Source organism: Nansenia antarctica (assembly GCF_963989245.1).
Source record: "Nansenia antarctica genome assembly, chromosome: 7".
NCBI lineage: Eukaryota > Metazoa > Chordata > Actinopteri > Argentiniformes > Microstomatidae > Nansenia > Nansenia antarctica.
The window spans coordinates 53,858,489-53,883,100 of NC_137677.1; the positions used below are offsets into that span (position 1 = coordinate 53,858,489).

The window sequence follows — 24,612 nt, forward strand, 5'->3', positions numbered from 1 at the left end:
TCATGAAGTCAAGAATTTTGCCCTTTTCTGTGCCATTGTTCATTTACATGGGTTTCAACTATGTTGCCTACTAATAGAGCAGAAGAAGTGGGTAAGTACAATCTTATAGATGTGTTATTACATATCTACTTATACAGTAGGCCTATATAGAGTTTAACTTTTGTGGTCATCTAAGTCAAAGACGTTTTTATAGAATTGCTGATCACAATATTATTATCCTTTACTCAATGAACAGCCAGGAAGAATGATGTTAGACCACAGCTAGGTCTAGAAATAATCTATATTAGGCCTTTATAGCATCAGTAGGCCTATCTGCAGCTAGCCTGTCTATCAGTCTGGACTGTACAGCCAGTTTTGTACACTGCAAATCTTTTTCTGCTTCGCTATTGGCCAGAGCTGACTGGGAGGGTCTTCCTGGAGGCGGTTTCTGCTTCGCTATTGGCCAGAGCTGACTGGGAGGGTCTTCCTATTGGCCAGAGCTGACTGGGAGGGTCTTCCTGGAGGGCGGGCAGGCAGGGCAGGAAGGGGGTGGCTGGAAATGTTTCAGCCAGAGTTAAGCAGACAGTCTTTTTCCTGCACTGGTCGTGGAAAGAAAAATCCTGTCTCGGCATGGGCCCTGAACACACAGCACAGACAAGGGAATGACAACTACTATCCACATGGTGATTATCTTTAGACAGAAAGTAATTAGGAGAAGTCGGACCACTAACCCAGACTCTGTGGTGGAGTTTAGAGAGACTTGAGGAGCTCCAGCACTGCATGAGGTGAGAGGAATGTGTCCCTGCTCTGTTTCCTGACTTGTTCACAGAGGAATTTGCTGCATTATGCTGCATACCATGCGGTGAGTGGGAGAGAGAGAGAGAGAGAGAGAGAGAGAGAGAGAGAGAGGGGGACTTCACACGAAGAGGTTGATAGAATCTGCATCCTACTGAATCTGCCTTCTCTTGCAGTTACTGCTGCTTCTGTTTGCTTTCGGTTGGTTTGCTGTTCCTCTCTAATGTGCATATTTAGCCAGTGTGGGGAGTTTACCTCTCTCATCCTGCCAGGAAAGAACAAGGCGCTCCCTTTATGCCTGCTCTGCAACTTCCTGTGGCGTTTCAGCACTTACCCCAGTCTGTCTGTCCTGTAGTCTGACTCCCAATGTGTGTGTGTTTATACTGGGTACGTAGCAGTCTCGAGCTCTGGTGGACTGAGAGTCAACACAACTCAAAACAATGATTTATTCTCTGAGGTGTTAGGTGTTAACTGGTCTGGTCATCATAGCCAGCAGAAAAACTGAAGGGAAAGTAACTAGTGAGGGACAATCACACATGCAGATATGGAAAGCTCTGTCTACTTTACCCTAGTAATATAAAGTCCTTTATGAATTGAAACAGATCTGAATCTAACAGCACCAGTTGTATAAAAGTTTGGTCTAAGTATTGTAACTACTGCATTTTATTATATTATAACACTGACTCTTCATATAAGCCTATTTTCATAACTTTTGTTAGGCTTATATTAGAATTATTACTTTTCCTTGAAGCCGAAGAAATCACAGCACCCACTAATAGGAATGGTTTATTTTCCTCTTTCACATTTGTTTGGTCCCTCTGGTGGGTAGACTGCTGTAGATAATCACGGCTGATTGTCTGGTACAGAAGTGCACCCTTAGTAACATGAAGATAATTAAGGTCATGCCAGTTCACCTAGCAGTTAAGGCTATTAGAATGAAGCACACACTCTTGCTGACTCAGTGAATTGCTGCCAGCATTGCTGCTGGAAGCTGGATGATCACTACAGTACACTACAGTAATAACCTAAAGCCTAGTTGTTATAAATCTGAACCTAAGACGAGTTGAGTTTACAATGACAAACTTTAATAGACAGTCAACAACCTAGTCTTTGTATACACTGATAGATGAGATGCACAAATTAGCCTCAGCTCACATGAGAAGAAGTAGCTTGGATTGCAGCTCATTAAAAAAAGATTTTGTGTAGATTTGTGAAAGTGACTTTTTTTGCGGGGAGTAAGTTTCTCTCTGCAGTCTGTAGTATTTTTACGCCTATGTGTCTTTCTCTGTGCCATAGGATCGACTCCCTTTCGATTTGCATTTTACCCACTGCCTTGGGGGTCTAAACTATAGGAGGAGCTGCACAACCCAGGACTACTGCAAAGCAGGCAGAGCCAAGGGCAAAACCAGAGCCTCTGTCTCACTGATAACCTTGCAACTGAATTCACAAGTGTAGCGGTTCAGAGCCTCCCACACTTGGCTAAAGGTCAAACTATTGAATGTTACTCTTATATTCTATATTTATGTTGCCTTGATATAGCCTACTTATTGCTAGCAAAATCATTCTCATTAGGGGTTTGATCAAAAATATACAGAAGAAGGCTGTAGGCAACTGTTTGCTGTAGATTTGTCTCATGAGAGAGAAAGAGAGTATAAGGCTACAATCATGATTTATTCCCTACAAGCTATTTGATAAAGAATCAGACATCACAATTACCCCAATTATGCTTGTCCGTGGAGAATAGAATGTTGAATTTAATTATCCCCTTTTCTGCAACATGATACAGTTAAATGATACAGCCTACTATATTATGTCCTACTTGAGACTTTGCGAATTTAGAGGATGTTGTCAGTTCATCATCAATCATTAACTAGGATTGTTGTGGATTTCAATTTGATTTATCTTCAACCTTTGGTTCATGCTGCAGTACATGATGACAATATAGCCAGGTCTACTCTTTAAACAATAAAAAAGTGATTGCAAAACATGTAGGATTAGTCTATCATTATCATTAATAGAAAAAACAGCTTAGCCTATGTATCAGCAGCACCAGGGATAAACTCCACCTAGCCTAGTTTCTCGGTTCAATTGTTGAATACATACCACATTACTAACATCTAGACTAACATTGAATTCTGGCCTCCTTTTAAAGATGTTGACTGAATTGATATCCTCATTATCACAAAGCTCAGTCCCCAATGGCTGCTCTATGTTTGGGCTCCTTCTCCTGGGGTACCCCCAGCTGCTTTGGCATATATTTATAATTCTATCTTATTGGACTAGTCTGCCCGAAAGGCTGTCTGGAGATAAATATAGTGTTGAGCGTAGAGTGCACGGAATTAACATTTCATAAACCGTAGGCTGAAACAGATTCAAGGTCAGATGCATTAATCAGTCAAATATGTCACTCTGATTAGTGGCTGCTGTGTGTTAGCCTGGTGATGGCTGTGGTGTCAATTTATACACCAGCCATGTTGTCACTGGCTGACATGTGTTTGCCTAGAATACCTCTATGGCTTAGGAGTATGGCCCACATCAGCATTGTGTTCTAGGACCTCAAATTGCTGTTGGAGGGGGAACTGGACTAATCTGGATAGGTCACAGGGGTGTTATAGGCACCTTCCTACCTGGGTCCCATCTGCCATGCCTCATCAGCGTTATCCTAGAAGCACATAGCCATGGCTCCAATAGGGATCATGTTATATTGTCTGTTGTTGTAAGCTTTTTAGTAATGTCCTTTATGTTATGCATTTTTGCCAATGTGCTTTGCACAGTTGGGCTACTCTACTCTCTTCCTGTGTATTTTAACTGGTATTATCTATTAATAATATGGTGCTATTGATGTGTAGGGAGAGGGGTGCTATTCTGATTGACAGCTGTCTTACATAGCCTAGATCAGAGCAAATAAAAACGTGTAGGCTATTAGCATTTGTTTTTCGCTTTTCCCCAGATGGGTTAGCCTTTTAACAGGTTCTGAAAATGAATTATGGGTTAGGGTTAGGCTAATTGCAAAAGGGTCACATTTCATATCTGACTACAATATCTCTCTAAAGTATAGGCTTAATCCCCCTAGGAGAACAGGAAAGTAAGCCTAGATCCTGCATTTGAGTCCATGATTATTTTAATGAGTGTCATAATTACCACATTAATAAATGGGTATGTCTATCCATTAGGTTGGTTTTAGGCAAGGCCTAATGGAGGTGATAAACTTTTGTGGTACCACAGTCATAGGCTAGATTAGATAATCTTTTACCAAAAAATTTCTCATCGCCAGTGATGCATACTTTTTTGGGTGAGGATGGGTCTAGTGACAGTGGAGATTTGAAATTAGGCATTACCATTTATGATAATACATTTGATCTTGGTAATATAATAATAATAATAATATAGGCCATTTAGCTGACACTTTTATCCAAAGTGACTTACATTGCAATGAGTGCATTTCAGTATAGGTTATATGGTCCCAGTGGGAATCGAACCCACAACCTAAGCGTTGTTAGCGCCATGCTCTACCAACTGAGCCACAGAGGAATATGGTAGAATATCTTGTTTTAGCCCAGATGGCTGTTGCCATGCTTCTGGTTTCATGGAAAGAAAAGAGCCTTAGCAACAAGGAAGTACAGTAGCTCACATTAGCTCACAATTATTCTTTTTTTGACAGAAAAGGGTATTTTTGTGGTTTTCTTGTGTTTCGTGGTATTCAGGTTGGTCACGTAAGCATCTATCCTGGAGTGACTTTTCCAGAAAGCTTTTGGAGCACTGACATCATCTTTTGTCCATCGGCAAAATTATCTTTAGTTATGAAACACTAGTTGATTCTTATAGGCTGTCTATGACCCGTCAAGTGCAGTGAAACTAAACTAGTCCTCCTGGCTCACACCACTACAATCACTACTCCCCTGATGTCTGTCGTCCCAGTGTCCACATCAAGATCTGAATAATTCCACATGTTCTCAATGTTTCCAAATGATTTGAATGAGTTCATAAAAGATCTTAAAGGGGAACCAAAGCTGCCCCTCTGTTAAATTTGCTTGCTAGTTATTAAGGGGAAGAGAATAGCATAAACAGAATTAGCAGTCCATGAGATGCATTATGGAAACCAACGTCCCTCATCATGACTCACACATTTCATATTAAGGGAAGGCCACAGCAGCTGAATGGCGTCACCGTTGTTCTGTAGTTCAGACTGTTGGACAGACTGGGTACTGAATCATAATGTCACAGTAGTAGCCTATTGTTTTGTGTTTTAAACTCTGCTGTTTAGATAAGACTTTTCAAGGTAATGACAGTATTGTAAGAACGGCTGTTGCAGATTGTTTTTGCTAGTGAAAAACAAAGCTCTTAAACTAACCCTTTCCTCTCTTTCAGATCACCAACAGAAAGTGCCTTTCAGACAACGTCCCCAACTTGAATCTGCTATCTGGTCCATGTGCGTGGAAAGCCAACGCTCCCTTTAAGGCCAGCCCTGAGCAGTGACAGAGGATACCTCAGCAGCAAATCTTCAGCCTTCAATTCATTTCTGCACGATTCCAGCAGCTAAGGAGTCCAACAGGGAAGATTTACTCTGGAGACAGGAAGATCTGCCAAAGCACAACGCGACTGACAAATTAGGAGAAGTTGGCAAAGTCAATACCAAGCAATCTGCAGGCATTAATATTCTATCAAGGAACTCCATTGCCTCAAAAATTGTGTTGGATAGTGTCCTTGTCAGCAGAGGAACAGAGACACTTGAATGTGCCACATAGTGAGGCCCTCACTCTCACCAGAGGTCTGCCATTGGTGCAAACTGATTGATAAGTGAATGTTTGCTGAATAATCACTTTTCCTCCCGGCTGACTTTCCAAACTCACGTGGAGACAAAACATTTTTTGTTGGTGTTGTTTTTTACAACGAGTGGCAGGTTTCCAAATTAAAGTCAACAAGTATTTTGAACTTCACTAGATTTAAACCTATTGACATGGCTTTAAATATATCGTCAATGAGAGACACAAAATGGCTGACTTTGGAAGTGTGTCGGCAGTTTCAGAGAGGAACTTGCTCACGTAGTGATGAGGAATGCAAATTTGCACACCCACCAAAGAGCTGCCAGGTTGAAAATGGAAGAGTTATTGCCTGCTTCGACTCGCTAAAGGTAAGGAATGTCATGCACTGTTTTTTTCTGATAGGTTCACGATTCTTGATTTTATGAGCAAGAAGAACTGGCCTTCTAATTCAGCCTATACAGTACATTTTAAGGGAGTTTCCAATAATATGTGTTTACTGAGCAATGTAAGGATGTGAGGTATGATATCCCGAATCTCAGTAGACATCCCATAATAAGATTTAGCCTATTACAGTAGAATGGACATACACTACTACAGCCCATGGGATACAGGCTACCACCTCACTCCATGGGGTGTAGGCTACAGTCTATGCTGCCTTCCAGTGGGATTAATGTGTTCTCCCTCTCATCTCAGTGGCCCTGTCTATGGTTGGGTCTGGGTTAATCCATGTAGAGGCTCTCAATGCCACCGCAGCACAATACAGCCCTGCCCCCCATGGATTATTCTTGTTGAATCATCTCCTTATCTCTTCACTGACCAGCCCAGTTTAAACAGTGTGCCAGGCCAATGGGGTTTTTACCTCTCGGTCAAGGCTTGTGCTGTTACAAACATCAACAAGAATCTGCACAAAGGACCTATTTTACCGTTATATGTGGGTTGTCAAGTTTTCTTTTTTTTATGTCGACTGGGGGCGGGGGGGGTAGCTTTTGATTTTGCCCATTGGCTTTTCACCTCAAACCATTAATGGGGATGGAGATTGTGTTGCAAGTCACTTAGTTTTTTGTTATTTATATGGATGGAGAAGCAGGACATTTAGGGCTTGAATAGCTGTCCCAGTCATTAATCTTAGAGGGAGTCATACACTGTTGCCCAAGCTCACCCAGAACAGTACAGGCATTGAGCTGCCTGTCCTCCAAGGCTATCTACCTTGCACCGTCTTGTGTGTTACTGGGCCCAGTGAGTCTGGAGTCATCCCACCACAAGGATGGTGATAGGACCTGGGGGGATGCCTGCTCACGATTCACATGTTCCTTCAAAACCAATTTCAAACTACTTGCATGCATCTGAATTTAGTTGGGTGGATGAGGCATTACGACTTGGGGCATTATATTGACAGTTTGTATCACATTGAAAATACGCTAATGCCTTCTGGAAACAGGATTAAAATGTTCAACAGCTCAACACACCCACATATACCGTAGTTAGGTCCGTAACTATTTGGACAGTGACACAATTTCCATAATTTTGGCACTGTACGCCACCACAATGGACTTGAAATGAAACAATCGAGATGTAATTGAAGTGCAGACTTTCAGCTTTAATTCAAGGGGTTGAACAAAAATATTGTATGAAATGTTTAGGAATTGCAACCATTTTTATACACAGTCCCCTATTTTCAGGAGCTCAAAAGTAATTGGACAAATTAACATAATCATAAATAAAATGTAAATGTGTAATACTTTGTCGAGAATCCTTTGCAGGCAATGACTGCCTGAAGTCTGGAACCCATGGACATCACCAAATGCTGGGTTTCCTCCTTTGTGATGCTTTGCCAGGCCTTTACTGCAGCTGTCTTCAGTTGTTGTTTGTTCGTGGGTCTTTCTGCCTTTAGTTTTGTCTTCAGCAAGTGAAATGTCATTCGTAATTGTAAGTCGCTTTGGATAAAAGCGTCTGCTAAATGGCAAAATTTAAATTAAATGCATGCTCAATCGGGTTGAGATCAGGTGATTGACTCGGCCATTGCAGAATATTCCAATTCTTTCTCCTATTATATTATACAGTATATTCCAACTCCTGGGTTGCTTACACAGTATGTTTTGGGTCATTGTCCATCTGTATTGTGAAGTGCCATTCAATCAACTTTGCTGAATTTGTCTGAATCTGAGCAGACAGAATATCCCTAAACACTTCAGAATTCATTCGTCTGCCATTGGAAGCCATGCATGCCCATGCCATCACACTGCCTCCACCGTGTTTTACAGATGATGTGGTAAGCGTCGGATCATGAGCTGTTCCAAGCTTTATCCATACTTTTTTCTTCCTATCATTCTGGTACAGGTTGATCTGAGTTTCATCTGTCCAAAGAATGCTCTTCCAGAACAGGGCTGGCTTTTTTAGATGTTTTTTGGCAAAGTCTAATCTGGCCTTTCTATTCTTGAGGCTTATGAATGGCTTGCACCTTGTGGTGAACCCTCTGTATTTTTTCATGTGAAGTCTTCCCTTTATGGTACACTTTGATAATAATATGCCTACCTCCTGGAGACTGTGAAGGGGTTTTTCTTTACCATGGCATGTATAGGATCCTGTGATCATCCACCACTCTTGTCTTCCATGGACATCCAGACCTTTTTGTGCTGCAGAGCTCACCAGTGTGTTCTTTTTTTCTCAGTTAATTTGGCCACTCCTAATGTTCCTGCTATCTCTCTGATGGATCTTTTGGTTGTTTTTGCAGCCTACGGATGGCCTGTTTCACTTGCATTGAGAGCTCTGTTGACTACATGTTGTACGTATCAACAGCTACCAAATGCAAATGCCACACTTGGAATGAACTCAGACCTTTTACCTGCTTAATTGATAAAGAAATAATTAAGGAATAGCCCACACTGGCCCATGAAACAGCTTTTGAGTCAATTGTCCAATTACTTTTGGTCCCTTGAAAAAGAGGGAGCTACATATTAAAGAGCTGTAATTCCTAAACTCTTCTATTCTTCTATTTGGATGTGAATACCCTTACCCTAAAGCCGAGAGTCTGCACTTTAAGCCCATATTCATTATATAACTGTAACTTGAAGATGTTTTGGTAAACAGCTACAATTACATAAAGTCTGTCTGTGTCCAAATATATATGGACCTAACTGTATGTTACAATTCATCCAATATTGCTGGAATTGTTATGTCACAGTTCCTCAAGAGAATCATGTGGATTATTTTATCACTTTTGTCATGTCACATCATTAGCATCTGATTGTGAAGGGTAAGGTTCAAAAAAGGTAATTTGTTCATTTTGTAGTTTAATTGAAAGAGAGAGAGATTCTGTTGTAAGCTGATGGAAGGGGGTTGGGAACAGATTTGCCAGAAAATACAAAAATTTCACACAGTTGTGACGATGTCACAATTTGTTCGGCTGAAGCCTGTTGTCTATATAAAAATAAATCCTTGAGTGTGTCTGTTAGGCCTGCATTCTGTTGAAATTCTCATTGGCTTAGCTTTAGTAATTTCCACAGTGATTTAGTCTATACCTAGGCCTGTTATTAATAATTTGATGTGTTCCTAAGTTCATAGTGAAGACATGATGTCCCACTGTTATTTTAGGATATAGGATACTTTTCGTAGGCTATCATTATGTAAAACCTGTGTTTAACCTGTGGATTTGCCTTTCAGTTTTCCAAAATGCCCCCTTGTAGCCTAGCTTTCCCATAGTTGTTAAAGTCATGTGATGATGAATGATCCTAGAGATGAGCCATTGCAATGAAATGCTGTCTGAATCTCAACTGTGAACAACTACCCAGAAGCACCTATTATGGATGTCACAGGTCTCTCTTCTCAGTCCTGATCCACCCTCCCCTAACATGCTTTACCTAATGTTTTGCATGTGATTCCACTTTACCCAGCAAGCCATGCATGATAGTAACTACTATCTCATGACTGCCTGCAAATTAACAAAGAAAGGCTGACACAACTTCATGTTGTCCCCCCCCCCCCCCCCCCCCCATTCTAAGGGGTTGCCTTCCTCTTATCTGAATAGTCAGCATGAGAAACTGTCCCTGTTGCCTTACTGACCTGCCCGTTTCCTCCCTAGAAACAGGGTTGGGCTCCAGTGAGTCCTGGTCCCAGCCACTGCACGTAGGCTAACCCAGCATGGCTGTGCTGGCTCAGGGTTGGCTGTCAGTCATGATATGGCTGAGAGGAGTTGCTTCCTGTGGGCTTCTCCCCTGAGGCTGTGCTGAAGCTGGGTCAGAGGAAGCCTCTACAGACACAACAGAGAAGGAAACAGCACTGCTCATGCTCAGAGCTAGCTGTATAGCATACTGAGATGGGCTTTACAAGCTTGTTGTTAGGTTACACTAATGTATACGCATCGTCCAATAATAGGCTTCATCATCATTTATGATTATAAGATGGCTCTAGTTGTTATTTAAGCTGATTATAAGCTCATATTTTTACATGTTCTACACGTGGTGGTGTAGGCTAGCAAGGCTACACAGTGTTCTGTGGATTTAAAAAGCCATGCTTCTCTCACCTGCACTAAAGATGGTGCTATAGATTTAGACCTCATTGTACGATGATGCTCAGCTGTGCATTTCATGATCAAGCGTGTTGTTTGTTACACCTCCCGTCATGAGAGGATGTAAGCTAGGCCTGTCATCAGAGAGACCATGTGACCAACAGTATTCCCCATGAAGCTCCTGGAGCAGTGAACCTATGTCCCTGAGAGGTGTTGAAAGCAAGAATATTAATGGATTATCCCTTCCAAACCAATGGATGAATGGTTTTGTCAATGTAGCTCAGGGTGTGAACTGAATAATCACCTCCCTGTCTTTTTTCTTTTTGGGTGGGGAGAGGAGTTTATTTTAATTTGTCAAGTGGGCAAACAAAAGCTGACATGAGAATGAGTCTTTTTCACTCAAACAAGATGAGCAAATAACATGTTTATTCTGCGCTCTGCGTGGAAACAAAGCCAAAAGGCTTATGACAAAGAGAAAACGCAATCGGTCCCCAGAGTCACTTTTTAATCCATTTAACCTGTATCCAAAGCAGTTAGGAGCAAACACACAGAATGAATTGTGTCCTTTGTACTGTTAGCCGCTCCCCAGCTTTGGGCTGTCTTCTTGTTTATGGCGGTGGTGTTTAACATTCAGTGTGTGGGTGTGGTGACCAGCACACAGCGCATGCTGTTATACTGGGATTAGTCTAATGTATCTGCTGTGTGTCTACTGCCACTACCCAAGATTTATGAAACGGAGCTGCCACCAGCTACTGTACATCACAAAAACAGATATTCTGTTTCATCAGCTTATACTTTTATTGCACTTGTATATCATATAGTGTCCGACGACATTGTTCTGCCTCTTTTAGATGTGGAGGGGTTACTCAAAGGGAGAAAAAAAACCTTCTCTTGTTACTTGGAGGGAGATCTCTAAATAGCAATTGTTGAAGTCAGCAATTTATCCTCCTCATACACTGTAACGTGAAACAATGTGTGATAGATTTATATTCTTTATGTTAACATCGATCACTGAATATCTGCATCATGTTAAAGGTGACTTTCTTTGACATTGTGTAGGTGAAACATAAATAATGCATCTTTGGGAGATTATAATTAAATTATCCAGAAAGTGTAGGCTAAATCCTGTTCTGTCAATTGAGTGCTGTTATTTATTTTTATTTATTTTTTACTCAGTGCCTCATGGTCTCTTATATCTTGAGAGAACTTGACTGACTCATATCAATGTTCAAACTCTTAGATTAGGTTTGTTATACTCTACACACGCTTGTATTCGTTTCTGTTCAGACCTGAGCAAAATGAACGTGTGCTTGATTTAGCTTGGACCTTTTGGCACTACATTGGTTCCATTGTACCTGCCAGACAAGTCTTTGACATATATTTGACCCAGATCTGTTTCCGATAGTCAGCCTATGTTGACAGTCTCAATAATTGCCATTGTAACAGGGCAGCTGTAGGCAGGGCAGTTAGGGCTAGAGCCAAGGGCCATCAGAGGGGTGGAACAGGGGTCGAGACAGAGTCCATGTGTGAAAGGGATAGGAACTCAAACAATGCTTAACATTTCACACCAGGAATGGCTGTGACAGAAAACCCCACTGTCTATGGAAAGGTAGCAGAGTGAGACTGAGAGAAAAGAAGAACTCTATCTAGGCTAAGGCTAATGGACAAGCCAAAGCTAACTGCCTTGAGGAGATCTCTCTTATCCGTATGAGGGGGCTTCATCACTGAAGTGGGCGAAAACATTAGTCTATCCTCTCCCTTACGTCACTGACTCACTCGTTTCCCTCTGCACCTGTTCCACCCTACTTTCAAATGTAAAGCAAATTGAGGCTCCTGTGCGTCACCATAGCCATTATTTCTTATTTCCGCTATTTCTCATTCACTGCAGTCTTGTCTGTGTTTTTACAGCAGCTGTGCCCCTTAAAACCACATGCTCCATTTTTTACATGTTAAGGACACAGAAATACATCAAGCAAAAGGCCATGTATTGTTCTGATAAAAAAAGAGAATTGGATAAGGTCTAATGGTTTCACCACCGACATTCGCCACTCTAATATCCCCCTTTCTCACTCAGTTTAAAATTAAAGTATGCTCAATGCTGTCTCTAATTCTGCAACGGATGTCACCATTGGATAGGCTATTTAAAGTCTCAATTAAGCCCTGCATATTACTTAGATTTTTCCATATCACTTGAGTAATATGGTAACATTAGCTGAAAATTAAGCATTTATTGGAGAGAAATGGGCCCATCTCATTGTAAATTGATCTATAACAGCCTCGTGCCTACCTCAAGATATTAGTTGGAAGCAATCACTCTTTCCAGTATCCTAAAATGACGTCAACATTACACCACAACGTAGATTGGAATCATATGTGGGTCCCCAAGCCAGCTTGTTGTGTCTTTTCTACCCATCTCCTGTTTGTCTTAGATCATGACTACAGTGCGTAGCAGATAAAAGGAGTGGCCTCACATAAGCATATAGGAGCATCCTAGCTAATATGCCTAGCTATTGTATGTCCTCATGCATGTGAGTATATAAGCAGCTGGTCATTGTTGGTTCAGGTGCTACACTCACACAGTTTTCACATTCCAGACTCATCCAGCTTCCTGTGCATGACATCAAAGCCCACACCACCCTCCTAGTGAGTGAGCTGGAGACCAGTGTGTTGATTCTGGTCTGGTTTGGTCTGGTCTGGTCTGATCTGATCCTGGTCTGGTCTGGTCTGGTCTGGTCTGGTATACAGCCAGAAAATAGCCTATGTAGCTCTCAGGAATTGAAAAGGAAATTCCTAGCTCTGTTTCTGAAGATCACGTTCATCAAGGCAGCAAGAGCCTCTGCTCATGCTCTTATAGACAATGGTGTGTGTGTGTGTGTGTGTGTGTGTGTGTGTGCGTGTGTGTGTGTGTGTGTGTGTGTGTGTGTGTGTGTGTGTGTGTGGCGTTGGATAGTGTAGGTTGCTCTTCATGTTTATTGAAGTGGCTCACAGTATGGTGTGGGCGTTTACCCCCCCTGATGTGGCTCAGGCTGTGGGATGTACTACAGTATTGAGTGTGTTTGAGTGAGAGCTGGGTGGGAGAGTGTGCGGCCTAGCCGCAGGAGCTCACTGCAGATGATCTGATGTGGGAGAGCAGGAAGGCTGTGTGGAGGGAGGGAAGGCGTGCGCGTGTGTGCGCGTGCGTGCGTGCTTGCGTGCGTGCGTGTGTGGAATTAGCACTCTCACTGCAGTGGAAAGCCAAGCTTATGAGACACCAGCTCACCAGCTAACGCATATTAGCATATTAATTTCTAGCATGTCAGCAGTTGTTCTTATAGCCCATCTGTGGGATTATTAATGGAGAGGCAAACAAATAGGCTACTTAATTACCCTTGGGAAAATGAGGCAAGTAAACAATTGCCAATTGTCTTAGTCTCTTTGTATAAAATTGCAAGGTGTGGTCTAGTCGATGTTGGAGAGAGAATGTGAAAGTGAACCACAGACGCTGTACGTGTGTTGACTTTTAGATAGTGTCCCTGTGTGTGTCTCTATTGATCTCCTGGTGGAATGGAGCAAAACATGAATCTGAAAAGTCCGAACAAAAGATGTCCTCCTGAGGGATGAAATCAGAGAAGAGCCAGTGGAGGATTTGCGTTTGGCTGGTAGCTCATGCTCAGACTTCATGTCAACTTACCTGAACGCCAATGACCTCTCGACCAAACTAGCCTAATTCCGAAGCGCGGAGAGGACAGAATGCTCTCTCCCACCACAGCCATTCCGATGAGGCATTTAACACTCACCGAACAATGATCCTTTTATCCTTCTGCAGGATTCACACCTCCTCTGGTTGCTTTCTAAAGGGAATGTTACACCAACACAAACCATTTGACAAGTTAAGTGCTTTTATAATGAACCCGCTCATTTCACTACAGATGTGGAAAATGTAAACCATTGTTTGTCTAATTGTGGATATTAAGTATAACAATTTTACAGTGCCTCACTCCTTTGTGATCCTCTCTGGTTTTCATAGAGTTTAAACGTCTCCCGCCGGGAATAGCCTTCCATTTCCCTAGACGTTACATTGAATCAGACACTTAGGCCTACCTCCATGAGCTCTGTAAGGCTTGGTTCATTCAGATTTCTGGTGGTCTCAAATTCTGGCTGTGGTACCACTATCATCCTCTCACACCTGATGGGAATATTACGCTCCTTTAAACTCAGATAAGAGCCCAGTGTGTGGGTTCTGCTCTCTTGTCAGAGAGCAACCGTCACCACTTTCCCCACTTTCCCCACTTCCTGAACTGGCATCAGACTTCAGGATGTCTGAGGCGACCTGAGCCTTTTAGCAAGCAGAGGAACGAGTGTGTACAAGGATACTGGGGTATCAGTAGATGTTGTGGCACAGATATGGCCTTAACTTGATGGATAACATGAGCTATCTGGACCAGAGAAAGGGGTCAAAGTGCCTGAGACTGAAGCTCTGTTGAGTTGTAGCCTACACCTAGGAAGAAAGGCTCCTAGTGTTTTTTGGCTTATTTTAAGGGAAGCGAATAGGGCTAGCTAATGTTCTAAAGATCCTGTCTACAATGTAGGCTACCTCCTTCATATTGTTCAAGAGTATGCCTAGGCTACCTGTTGTTGTTTCTTGGGGTATTGCAGAGAAATGTTGATACTATTTTCTTCTGTAGCCTACATAGCATTATGTTTGAACAGTGTCGGCCTAAAGGCTACATCATAGCCAATGTTGGGGTTTCAACTACTGTTCATTGGTATATCAGTCCAAATGACATTATTTATTCTTCAGAGACGAGGCACAGAGCTGTTTTGTTTTGAGGGGGTGAACAGGGGGCCTGTGTTTACCACAGCTGCATTTATGTTCTCCACATCTCTTAATAATTCACACCCTCTCTCATTCGGTATGAATGGAGGATGCATTAATTATGTGCCATGGAAAGAAAGCTAATTTAAACTTGTGCATCACTAAAGGACTTGTAACCTTTGTTAATAAGGAACATTGAACTGTGTTTGCTGGACATCTGTTTCCGTTCTTCTTTGGGCTGAATAAACAGTTAGGCTAATCCTGTGTGTGGTTAATGATGAATAAAGTTCCATTGATGTAAAAATGTAAATTACATTGGATTAGAGAAGACTGTCTTGGCCTCTGAGAGGAGCATTATGTGTATGTCTCTGTCCATAGGATAGGCTGACAAAAAGATGTGCTTCCCAATCACATTCATGTAGCAACAAGTCCAATCGATGATGGAAATTGCAGTAGCACAGAGTCTGTGTTTTAATTTCATCAAACTTTTGTTGTTGTTTTTGTCCTGGACTCCTGTGGGAACCTCAGTCAATCACAAAGAGGTCAGGCCAAGCCTTACGCAATAGCTTGACATAAACTCTAATCCGAACCCTACCTTTCATAACCGGTAACTTTCCAAAAGGAATGTCATTACTAGATAAAGTTAAGTGGAAATCTGTGTGGGCAGTCCATAAGAATAATTGATATGAATCTCATGGGAGTGTCTCAAATGAGTTTGTAATTCTAATCTGTGTATGAAATTAGTTCTGCTTGCTTTAATTATTGAAGTGTTTCTTCATTTGAATATGTAGGACATAAGGAGCTTATCTCTCATTAATTCAGTTGGTTGACTGGCAGCTATGACTGAATTAATGATTTGTCTCATAACTGAAATGTTCAAGTTCAGCATACTGTCTATTTTACAGCCCTCACCACGCCAACGTGAGGTCTTAGTCTAATACAACTCGACTCTACCTCTATGAACAATATTTATGCCTAGCACCTATTTCGGGTCAGTCCAAGAATCATTAGTGGGTCAAGTGAGCAGAGTGGAGAGGATACTATCAGGCTGACATCTGGATTGTTGTGAATGGACTTTGGACTCAACTGTTCCCCAACAAAGAGAATGGGATGTCAGTGAGAAGAGATTCCCTACGTTGGCAAGCTCCGAGACAGTTTCTGGCAATTCAGCTTTTCCTGTAAGCCTCTTTTAGCTGGTAGGTTTAAAGCTGTGGCTAGTTTTGTTTCATGCCTCATTTTAGTGTTAGTGATACTGATTTCTAACTATACTTGAAAGTTTTGCCTATCTATACGTATTTTGATCATTTTCCGAAATTACTCACAATGCGCTCTGTATATTACCCCCTGATCTTGGAAAAAAACTGTTGTGATAATTCATACGCCTAGTTGCCAACACCGTTTTTTGCTACTCTCTCTCTCTCTCCAGACATCCATCTCCAGTGTGCATTGTCATGGGAGGCAATGTGCTCCTCTCTTAGCTTCTGTGAACAACAATTGCATCATCATCCAAACAGTGTTTTGTCCCCACAGAAACAGACTTGCCCATCAGCTGGCACTGTGAAGCCTTGATTTTGTGTCATTATGATGTTTTTTTCTCATGATTTGTCCTCCCTCTTACGGTCTGGGTGGGATAAACTGTTATGCCTGGAGTGTGGACATTGTGGAGCCTCTAAATGAGTGTCTCACCAAGGCCATGTTCCGGGAATGGACGGTCTTTTGTCTGGACAGTAGCTGTAGCCTTTTTACAGGATGTTCTTGGTTGTCAATTAATTCTAGTGACCTTGACTGTAATGGCATTGTGTGCTGCACTGTTGAAAGCGGTAGGCTATACATGTAGGCCAACCGTTCTTTTCTTGATCACTATTAATGCAATGTTGCACATTTGAGTCACCATGACTTTACAGCTTTCAGTTAAATGCTTTGAGCTGATGCAAGCAAGGGATGTCTGTTGAAATTTTCTTTCATGAAGCAGTTTGTTGAGTGTTCAATTTCATCCATGCATAGGTGCACCAAGCAGCACTATACAATCTTTTCAAAAGACCCAAACCCTTGGTTTGCTATCAGTGAAAAATAAGAACAGAATGTTCTGAATTGGACCACGAGATCTATTAATCCTTGTAAAGTCTAGGCTGTGTCTTTGACCTAGGCTTATTGTAGGTTATCATCTTCTGTAATTTGCCTACCACTGAACAGCTAGGCCCTTTTTCAGCTAGTTTTTCATTCAAATGTAGACGTTATCATTCAGCTGAATTTCACTAACTCATCAGTACCAGGCTCCTCTCTTAAAGCTGTCAGACCTAGGCTAATCCTGTTAGTCTTAGTTACTACGTACAGTATAGTGTACATAGTACAGTATGTGTTTTAATATTGTTTAATAGTTTGCTTTGTTTTGTGTTCTTACTCTCTTATTGCAGGGTCGATGTTCAAGAGAAAACTGCAAGTACCTTCATCCGCCCTCGCATTTAAAAACCCAGCTGGAGATTAATGGACGCAACAACCTCATTCAGCAGAAGACGGCAGCAGCCATGCTGGCCCAGCAGATGCAGTTTATGATCCCAGGCACAAGCATGCAGCCTGTAGTAAGTTGCGCATACTCAGTTGTAAGTACCCTCTAGCTACATACCACCCAAAACTCACATCCTTCTCCTCTGGCAGAAATGTGTACTTTTACTGACTTTTCTGTTCGGTTCCATTCCCCTCACAGCCCACATTTTCTGTAAACCAGGGGCTTGGTCAGAGCCCCGGTCTCAGCTACGCTCCTTATATGCCCATGACCCATGGGATGGGTGGGATGGGCCTGGTTCCTACGGAGATGCTCCCCAGCACCCCCTGCATGGTCCCGGGGAGCCCCCCTATCAATGTCCAGAGCTCTTCTTCATCCTCCTCCTCCCCCTCACAGAAGCTACTCCGCACTGACAAACTGGAGGTATCACATCACCTTCACTCCAAAAAATAATAATGCTAAGCCATATACAAATGTATATGGAACGCCTGTTGAGTGTCTCAGATAAATGGACTGTCAACCTGCGCTGATGGTCCTCAATGTCCCTGTGTGGTTCTCTTGTCACAGGTGTGCCGTGAGTTCCAGCGAGGGAACTGTGCGAGAGGCGAGACAGACTGCCGCTTCGCCCACCCCAGCGACAGCCCCATGATCGACACCAGTGACAACACCGTCACCGTTTGCATGGACTACATCAAGAGCCGCTGCTCCAGGGAGAAGTGCAAGTACTTCCACCCCCCTGCACACTTACAGGCCAAAATCAAAGCCACTCAACACCAGGTCAACCATACGGCCGTGGCGGCCCAGGCCGCAGCTGCAGCCATGGTAAGACGCTTCCCTTCAGACAAGTGTACAGCAGCTTAGTAACACACAATATAGGCTAGTGTTAAAATATGTCTTCCTTAAGGCCAACTTGTCCTATTAGTTCTCCATTCACAGCCGCAATAGATAGTTGGGTTATTTTAATCCTATTTAATTTACGTTTGTTGGTTAATTCGCCAACATCATAGAATGTGGAGCACTGCTTTATTATTTTTTTACCTCAGGTAGTTACAAGCAGTTTAACATTTCAGGTTGTTATGTCTAATATATTCTCTTTAGTCTGTATTTAGACCTAAAATAAGTTGAATACATAGTCTGCGGTAGTCTACTCCTTAATTTGCCTTTAAACTGTCACATACTGTAGCATAACTGTTGGATTTGGGTCTATCTTCTCATGTCACGCTAACAAACCTAGCTATAAACCTAAAGGTTTGCTTTGGCCGTCTCCCCTTGCTTTCCATGCTTTAAAAAAAAGTCTATGTTCAAGTTGCTAGCTGCTGCAAAGATAACCTTGTTTCTACAGCAACTGCCTTGTTTCACACTAGTGTCTGCTGTTGGTTTTGCCTCTGTCTTAAACCTACAAGAGCCTAAGGGGGAACAAATGATCTGCTTATTTCTATGGAGTAAGAGAAAAGATCCATAGTCAGATTTACCAGCTAACCTCTAACAGCTGATTCAACATTTAACATTGCTCTCATCAATTGGCAATTTAGCCTTTTGTTTTTATTTACGCAGCAAGACATTATGCATGCATGGCCGTACATAGAATGTGCTGTGTATTCCATAGCCCTCCCATTTTCCGTTCCTCCATATGTTTTCTTCATTGGTTTTATGGTCATAAGTGTATTTACTTTTTTACATTGTATTTAGTTTTTGCATGACCTCAGAGTTATATAAAGAGAGGTTCATAGTAATGGAGAAAACAGTACTTCTGTAATGCTCAATAGTATCTTTAGTACAAGGCTACTTCTGTAAAACTAGTGGAGGTATAATTTTTTCTTCAATTCTATGAAAGAACTATAGAATACCAATGTGCTCTCACAGGCATGTGCTAAGAAGGGTACCAACAATTCGATACTTGTATTATGATCAGAATAAACAGAGCTCCACATTCTATGCATAGGATTTCATCAGTACAGTAGATGCGCTTGGATCTTATGTGGCAGTAGAGTAGATTATTCTCTCTGCCCCTCTACATTTAGCATGTCGTAAAAAACACACAAGATGACATGAACTTGACGAGGCCATGTCCAGCCATGGGATGACCTCTCATAATGTGACGGTAGCTGGTGAAAGGGGGAACAAGTCGGCAACTGACCAAATGTTCTGAAAAATGTAAATAAATTTCAACGTTGTTGAAAATCAATGACACACCCGCTAGTCAAGACAAAATATTGCAATCCAATGGAGTCAGTGAGTAATCCCCACTACTACCTAGTTAGTGTAGAGTGTTGGGGACTACTCACCGAATCCATTGCATTGCAATATTTTGGCTAGCGAGTGTGTCATTGATTTTCAACAACGTTGAGAAAAAAAGTATTGTAAACATTCAGAATAAAAGTCTGAAAATGTTTCATTCATCGGTTGCCGTCTTATTCCCCCTTTCACCAGCTGCCGTCACATGTAGATGATGCCAGTGAGCTTTCTCTTCTGTCTCCATATCAAATTCATGTGTATCATGTACAAGCCTGGTCCTTAAAAGCAATTGTGTGTCAATGAATGCCTTCTTGACGTTATACAACATTTAGCCTATAGTGTTCTGCACTGTATCCTTGATTTGACCATGTATTGATACTGATTAACAACTTGATCAGCTAATGTTGTGTTCTTATAGTGATTGACAAATTCTACATTGCAAATAACCTTGGTCTCAATGTCGTTGTACAGTATTGTTGTAAATCCTATTAGATTAATTAAGCTATTAACGAGTATAGTAGATGCTTACATACTAATTCAGAAGTAAGAAATATATGTTTCCTTGAATCAGCTATTTTGTTTATTGTGCATGCATATTGTTTTATGTGGTATACTGCATTCAGATTATTTTGTTTTGTTTTTTCCTTCTCACCTATCCACAATGCAATGCTGTCCCCATGACGCACCTCTGCTTGCTGTTACCTGTATGTTAATACGCTTGAATCCCATTGGCCCACTGCCATCATGTGCTCGCTGCCTGCTATTAAAAGACTCAGTCGACTGCCAAAGCAATGAAGCGACCCCTCGAGGCAACTGTAGACCTGGTACTTTGACCTTTCACCTTTTGCTTTGCATGTAGCTATTAATTGTACTGTAGCAACTCACAGAATTTAATTTGGCGTTTTTATTTTACAACCTCTTAAGACTCATCTAGTATGTGTACAGAATCATTTACCATCAGTTACCTTTGATTGATAGATCAATTATGTGTTTAATTGTGTTTTAGTAGAATATTTTAACCATTCGCTATCATGAATATCTTGCTTGATTTTGTCCTCTTGTTGTTGTTGTAGTAGTATTAGACAGTTGTGCTACAATGTTGTGTAATTGTAAGAATATTATTTACAGCTCATAGCCAGACAATGTTTACAAAACTGCTGCCGAGAAGTATTTAGGCCCTGTCATGTTAACATGTCCTCTCTCCTCTGCAGGGTTTCCCTCACGGTATGCTGCAGCCCCTACCAAAGAGACAAGCACTTGAGAAGAGCAATGGGGCCAGCTCACTCTTCAACCACAGTGTTTTGCACTACCAGCAGGCTCTGGCCAATGCACAGCTCCAGCAGTCATTCTATCCAGGTATGCTGACTATGCTCTGTCCGTGGCCCCACAGACACACTCACTGAGTGGGCCCTCTGCCCTTTTATCACTCCTTATCAGGTTATGTTTGGTTGAGTACTTATCATGGATATGTAAGATTGAGTCTATATCCCAGTTTGAGGTATCTTTACATGTTTCTTTACATTCCTCATGGTCAGATGGTCACTATGATGGAGTAAAACACCCTTTAATACAAACTGATAATTTGTGCCTATTACGCATTGTTAATGTTCTTGAATCATATGTAATTGTATATGTAATTGTATGTAATTGCTTAATGTCTTAGGTACTAAGATTTGTCAGTGCTTCCACATGGGTTAGTTGAAGGAAATCTGCCAGCTATACATGGCTAATTCCAACACTAGAGTGCACAAACTTCTACATTCTCATTCCCTTTTGTGAGTTAATTCAGGTGTTAAGTTTGCTGTACATAGACAGTGATCCATTAGGTTATGAGCTCATTTTCTTTCTGTCAACATGGCCTTCCAGTGGTTACCAGTGGTCAACAGTAGCAGCCCTCCTCCTCAGCCTGTAGTATAGCCTAGATGCTCTATCTACTGTATCTCACTGCTACTGAATCACTACTGCCATGCCTGCCTGGCACTGCTGCCCATGTCAGGGGAGGAACACCAGCTACCCTATACTGCATGTGACTCCCCCTCTCAAAACAATGGTCTGACACCCATACACGATTAAGTATTACACATCGGGCTTCTCTGTGTATGCTCACCACACGGCTCACCAAGCTAAAGATCCCCTGGTTCCCACTGAGGGGTCGATGTCTGCTTGTATTTGGTGTTTGAATGTGTAAAGCATGCTGAAAACAGTTTCAAGCTAACCTGTTTTTCTCCCTTATTAACCTATATTCACTTTCCACTGCATAATCACACAGGGTCAGTCTTTTGCATGGCTCCTGCTACCAGCATTGGTAGGTCACTTGCTTATTATTTCTGATATCACCTCTAATGAATGGAGAATATGGGTGGAATGCTCTTACTCTTGATTTAAAATCAGTTATTGTTATTCCAACTTGTGCCTGGATGAACACAGATCTAGTCAGGGGTTAGGCTTGTTTATCTACGTTATAGACACATTTTAATTAATCTGTAAGAATTTTCTTTTTTATTGTATGTTATAGTGTATTTTTATGTTAGTCATGCTCATGACAAAGCGCCAGACTTTAATTATTATTTTTAATATAAATATGTTTAGTTCTCTTCAGTGATAATCACACCTTAGTGATGCAAATATCCAAAACACAAGAAAATATACTGTAAACGAGTACTAGTGGTTGATGTTATTTATAGTTCTTTGCTGTGCAGTGTGTTTAGGAAATTTTATCAGTTTTCCAGAGGTTTTTCTTAAACGTTCCTTCGAAAATGATTATGCAAATACATTTCCAAGCTAAAAAGAAATCATAATATAGCACATTGAAAATGCTGCTATAATCATCATTATGTCCTGTAAAACATACGTTTGTACTATTCATCATTATTTGATGCATTTGGTTTCAAATCACAATCTTCTCTGGGCATAACAGATTTTGGAAAAATTTCCTAAACTATCTTTTACCAGCCGTCCTCTATTATTTTTCCCGTGCTTTCTTGCTTTGCACTGTGATTGCATGCCATCTGCTGGTCTAACCCAATGATGGCTTGCTGCTAATGTTGTACTGTATTCACCATGCAAAAAAACAAAACAAGAAACATTGCTATGGTTACCATAATGCTCCACCTACCTGTTCATTGCTTCCATGGTTCCCTTCCTGAAAAAGTACCCATGATGTACAGTGCTACGCCTGCTACTGTCTCTGCAGCCACTACTCCTGCCACAAGTGTCCCCTACGCAGCAACAGCACCAGCCAATCAGGTTTGCTCCTTTTAAAGCTTTCTCTCATCAATCCCTGAGCTCTAAATAAGTGCTTGTTATGACATCAACATAGTCAGCTGTCATCACGGCATTGCTCCTTTCCGTTCCCTTGTTCATCAGTAAGCTTATGTTCTATTATTATTGGTAAGTATTACTTACCAAAAAGAATAAAGCACTTATTTAGAGATCTCTCATCTGCAAATAGTAGTTGTGTTGTGTTGCATAATTTCCTTAATTGTTTTTGCATGTTTTTGCTTTATTCAATGTCAAGTGCCCCCTATTTTATCAACATTCAGTTCCTTTAATTCTGTCAAGTGAGGGGAAATAAAACAAACAGTACGTTTGTACGTCTCTTGAAGCACCTTTATTTCTTTCTTTCTTAAGAAATAAAGGAGAAAGTAGAAGGACAATAGGGAGGAATAGGCTTACTTGGACAGTGAAGATCATCAGATTGCTAGAATACACATTTTGAGGTGTTTGTCTGACATGATTTGGTCTTTAAGATAGCTCTGATGTGTGTATCTGGGCCCAGAGTATCCATCTCTGGGCTGAGACTGCCCTCTGTTGCCCAGTTGAAAAAGCAGTCAGGTGATCAGATTCTTCCTTTCAAGCTACAGTAGGAAGGTTGTGGATTTGTATGCGTTATCTCATTTTGTAACCTCAACCAGAAAAACATATTTTCAATGGATCAATCTTGCATTATGTAATTCATTCCAAATGTTACTGTGGCCTGTGCCTCCCACCCCTTTGAATTACCACCGTTTTTGAGGTTTTCTTTACTAACTGATTTGTGTGGGTGTGGTGGGAGGGTGTGTGTTTTGCTTTGTTTACTTAATTTGAGAGATTACAATTTACGATATTCAACTCAGGGCCCTATTGTTTCTCTCCTTAACCCAGAGGTTGTGTTTGATATGCAATGGGATTCATATGGGATTGTCCTCACCCACATGTTTTCCTTTGTTTGCTATGCATACTCTGTTTATTCTGATCACAGTTTGCTGCAGTTAAACATATTTACATGTGTTTCATTTTTCTTTTGAAAACTGTGAAGTCATTTACTGCCATCATGACTTTTGCACTGCACTGTATCAGCATTTTCCTGGCAATCCAAAAATGTACTGGCACCATAACTTGGCCCTAAGGGCAGTCGGCCATTTTCTTTTATTATGAATGCCACCATTGTGTAACACGTCTTTCTCGATCTCTGCTTCTGAAACAGATCATCCTCAAGTAACCAACAGGAAAGGAACAGAGTGTCAAGATGCTGCCCTAAGAGGCCCTAAACAGCCCTTCTGTAAATACTACATTTGCTCCACACGAGAACTACAGCAACCTGCATGCTGACAAGAACATTACTGAGGAAAAGATGTAAACATAACATTGAACTATGTTGAATATACAAATTATATACCTGTATTGCTAGGACTAATACCGTTACTGATATGTAAATGACACAAGATTATTACATGTATAATATACACATGATTGGGGATTGTGAAGATTTAATCGTTATGGTATTTGACAATTTTCTTTTCTTTCTACAGTATGTTTCTTAAAACTGCACAACACTCACCCTATTCAAACTTAATTTTCAGAGAAAAAAACAAACGCATCTACAGTAAGTGCTATAGTAGATTGCTTTTATTTAAACAAAAAACATAGAAAAGTACTCATGTGTATACCCCATATACAAATTGCACTTGTTTTGTGAATCAGGCTGGAGGGAGTTACCCCTCTTGCTGTTTGAAAGGATGAATGTGACGGAGGATAGCCTGTTGTTGACCGTGTTGTT

General features: G+C 41.3%; 1 protein-coding gene across 1 annotated transcript; it reads left to right on the top strand.

Moving 5' to 3' along the window:
• Window positions 1-5,682: 5,682 nt before the first annotated feature.
• LOC308161750 (muscleblind-like protein 2a) lies at window positions 5,683-24,110 on the top strand. The gene is made up of 9 exons (XM_080535812.1): window positions 5,683-5,905; window positions 17,251-17,436; window positions 17,541-17,762; window positions 17,907-18,161; window positions 20,345-20,398; window positions 20,786-20,930; window positions 21,844-21,879; window positions 22,726-22,820; window positions 24,040-24,110. Exons 1-9 carry the CDS (start codon window positions 5,732-5,734, stop codon window positions 24,052-24,054), a joined length of 1,182 nt encoding a protein of 393 aa, XP_080391938.1. The 5' UTR covers window positions 5,683-5,731; the 3' UTR covers window positions 24,055-24,110.
• The last annotated feature ends 502 nt before the right edge of the window (window positions 24,111-24,612 follow it).

What these genes read in the sequence shown, in the direction of transcription:
- LOC308161750 (XM_080535812.1), top strand. Translation starts at nt 5,732, where the DNA reads ATGGCTTTAAATATATCGTCAATGAGAGACACAAAATGGCTGACTTTG. An exon ending in TAAGTTGCGCATACTCAGTT is followed by an intron (nt 17,437 to 17,540) that starts GTAAGTACCCTC and finishes TTCCCCTCACAG; the next exon opens with CCCACATTTTCTGTAAACCA. An exon ending in AGGCCGCAGCTGCAGCCATG is followed by an intron (nt 18,162 to 20,344) that starts GTAAGACGCTTC and finishes TGCTATTAAAAG; the next exon opens with ACTCAGTCGACTGCCAAAGC.